General features: G+C 51.1%; 1 protein-coding gene across 1 annotated transcript; it reads left to right on the forward strand.

The window, feature by feature from the left end:
* Nucleotides 1-631: 631 nt before the first annotated feature.
* On the forward strand, nt 632-1,054 carry LOC114353381 (zinc finger protein 558-like; the record flags this gene model as incomplete). Its single annotated transcript, XM_028305363.1, has 2 exons — nt 632-868; nt 920-1,054. Coding segments are annotated over 2 exons (372 nt in total), but the record flags the coding sequence as incomplete, so codon positions are not given.
* Between the last annotated feature and the right edge of the window lie 16 nt (nt 1,055-1,070).

Raw genomic sequence — 1,070 nt, forward strand, 5'->3', positions numbered from 1 at the left:
AAATGGCCTAAATTGCTTCGAGAAAAAGATGGTGCGGCCGTGCCGCTTTTTTGCTCGACTTGGTGGGGGCACTGCCGTGCCCCCAGATAGGCTACAATTTATGACAATATATGACAAACTAAATTTCACAAGGGTGAAGCTGCGGGCAAAAGCTAGTAAAAAATTATACACAGAGAGCTTTAGATACATAGACTCTGTATTCTGTGGCTGCCCCTTTTCTTTGCACCTACACGACTGCGTCGCTTAGTCGTATGCCTGTGGCCTAATTCACGTATTTTGACACTAGTCAAAATGTCGCTGACGTTCAGAAGTCGTCCTATAGAAAAACAGTTCTAAATCCGTATTCACAAGGGTTATTTCGATAGAACGATTACTCGATAGGATCGCAATCAGCAATTTGTTGTCGTTGAAGTTTTGTTACGTGAGTAAGGCTACTTGTCCAAGATTGAAAAAAAGAATTTTAATTTAGTTGACTAAATAGTGACGTCACTTGCTTATATTGTCATACAAAATATATGGGAGAGCCTCATTTTGTCATTTTTAAAAAGTACGTCAATTGATCGGTGTTGTTAACAACAACAGACTCCCACGTTTCACTTCTTTACGAGTAGTTGATTGTCCGTCGCACCAGGTACCTGCTGGCGCACCGCGCGCGCGCGCACCCGGAGGCGGCGGCGCGCGCGCTGACGCTGCGCTGCGCGGTGTGCGCGCGGGCCTTCGCGCACCTCAACTCGCTGCGCCGCCACCTGCGCGCGCACTCGGGCGAGCGCAACCACCTCTGCAACGTGTGCGGCAAGGCGCTCACCTCGCGCGAGCACCTCAAGTTCCACATCCGCATCCACACCGGCTACAAGCCCAACGTGTGCAAGTGAGTGCCCAGTGCCGGGCCCGGTGCGAGACTCAACCACAACAACATTAGACAACANCGAGACTCAACCACAACAACATTAGACAACAACCACCTCTGCAACGTGTGCGGCAAGGCGCTCACCTCGCGCGAGCACCTCAAGTTCCACATCCGCATCCACACCGGCTACAAGCCCAACGTGTGCAAGTGAGTGCCCAGTGCC

Source organism: Ostrinia furnacalis, unplaced genomic scaffold (genome assembly GCF_004193835.3).
Source record: "Ostrinia furnacalis isolate ACB-3 unplaced genomic scaffold, ASM419383v2 OfSCF0174, whole genome shotgun sequence".
NCBI classification, from domain to species: domain Eukaryota; kingdom Metazoa; phylum Arthropoda; class Insecta; order Lepidoptera; family Crambidae; genus Ostrinia; species Ostrinia furnacalis.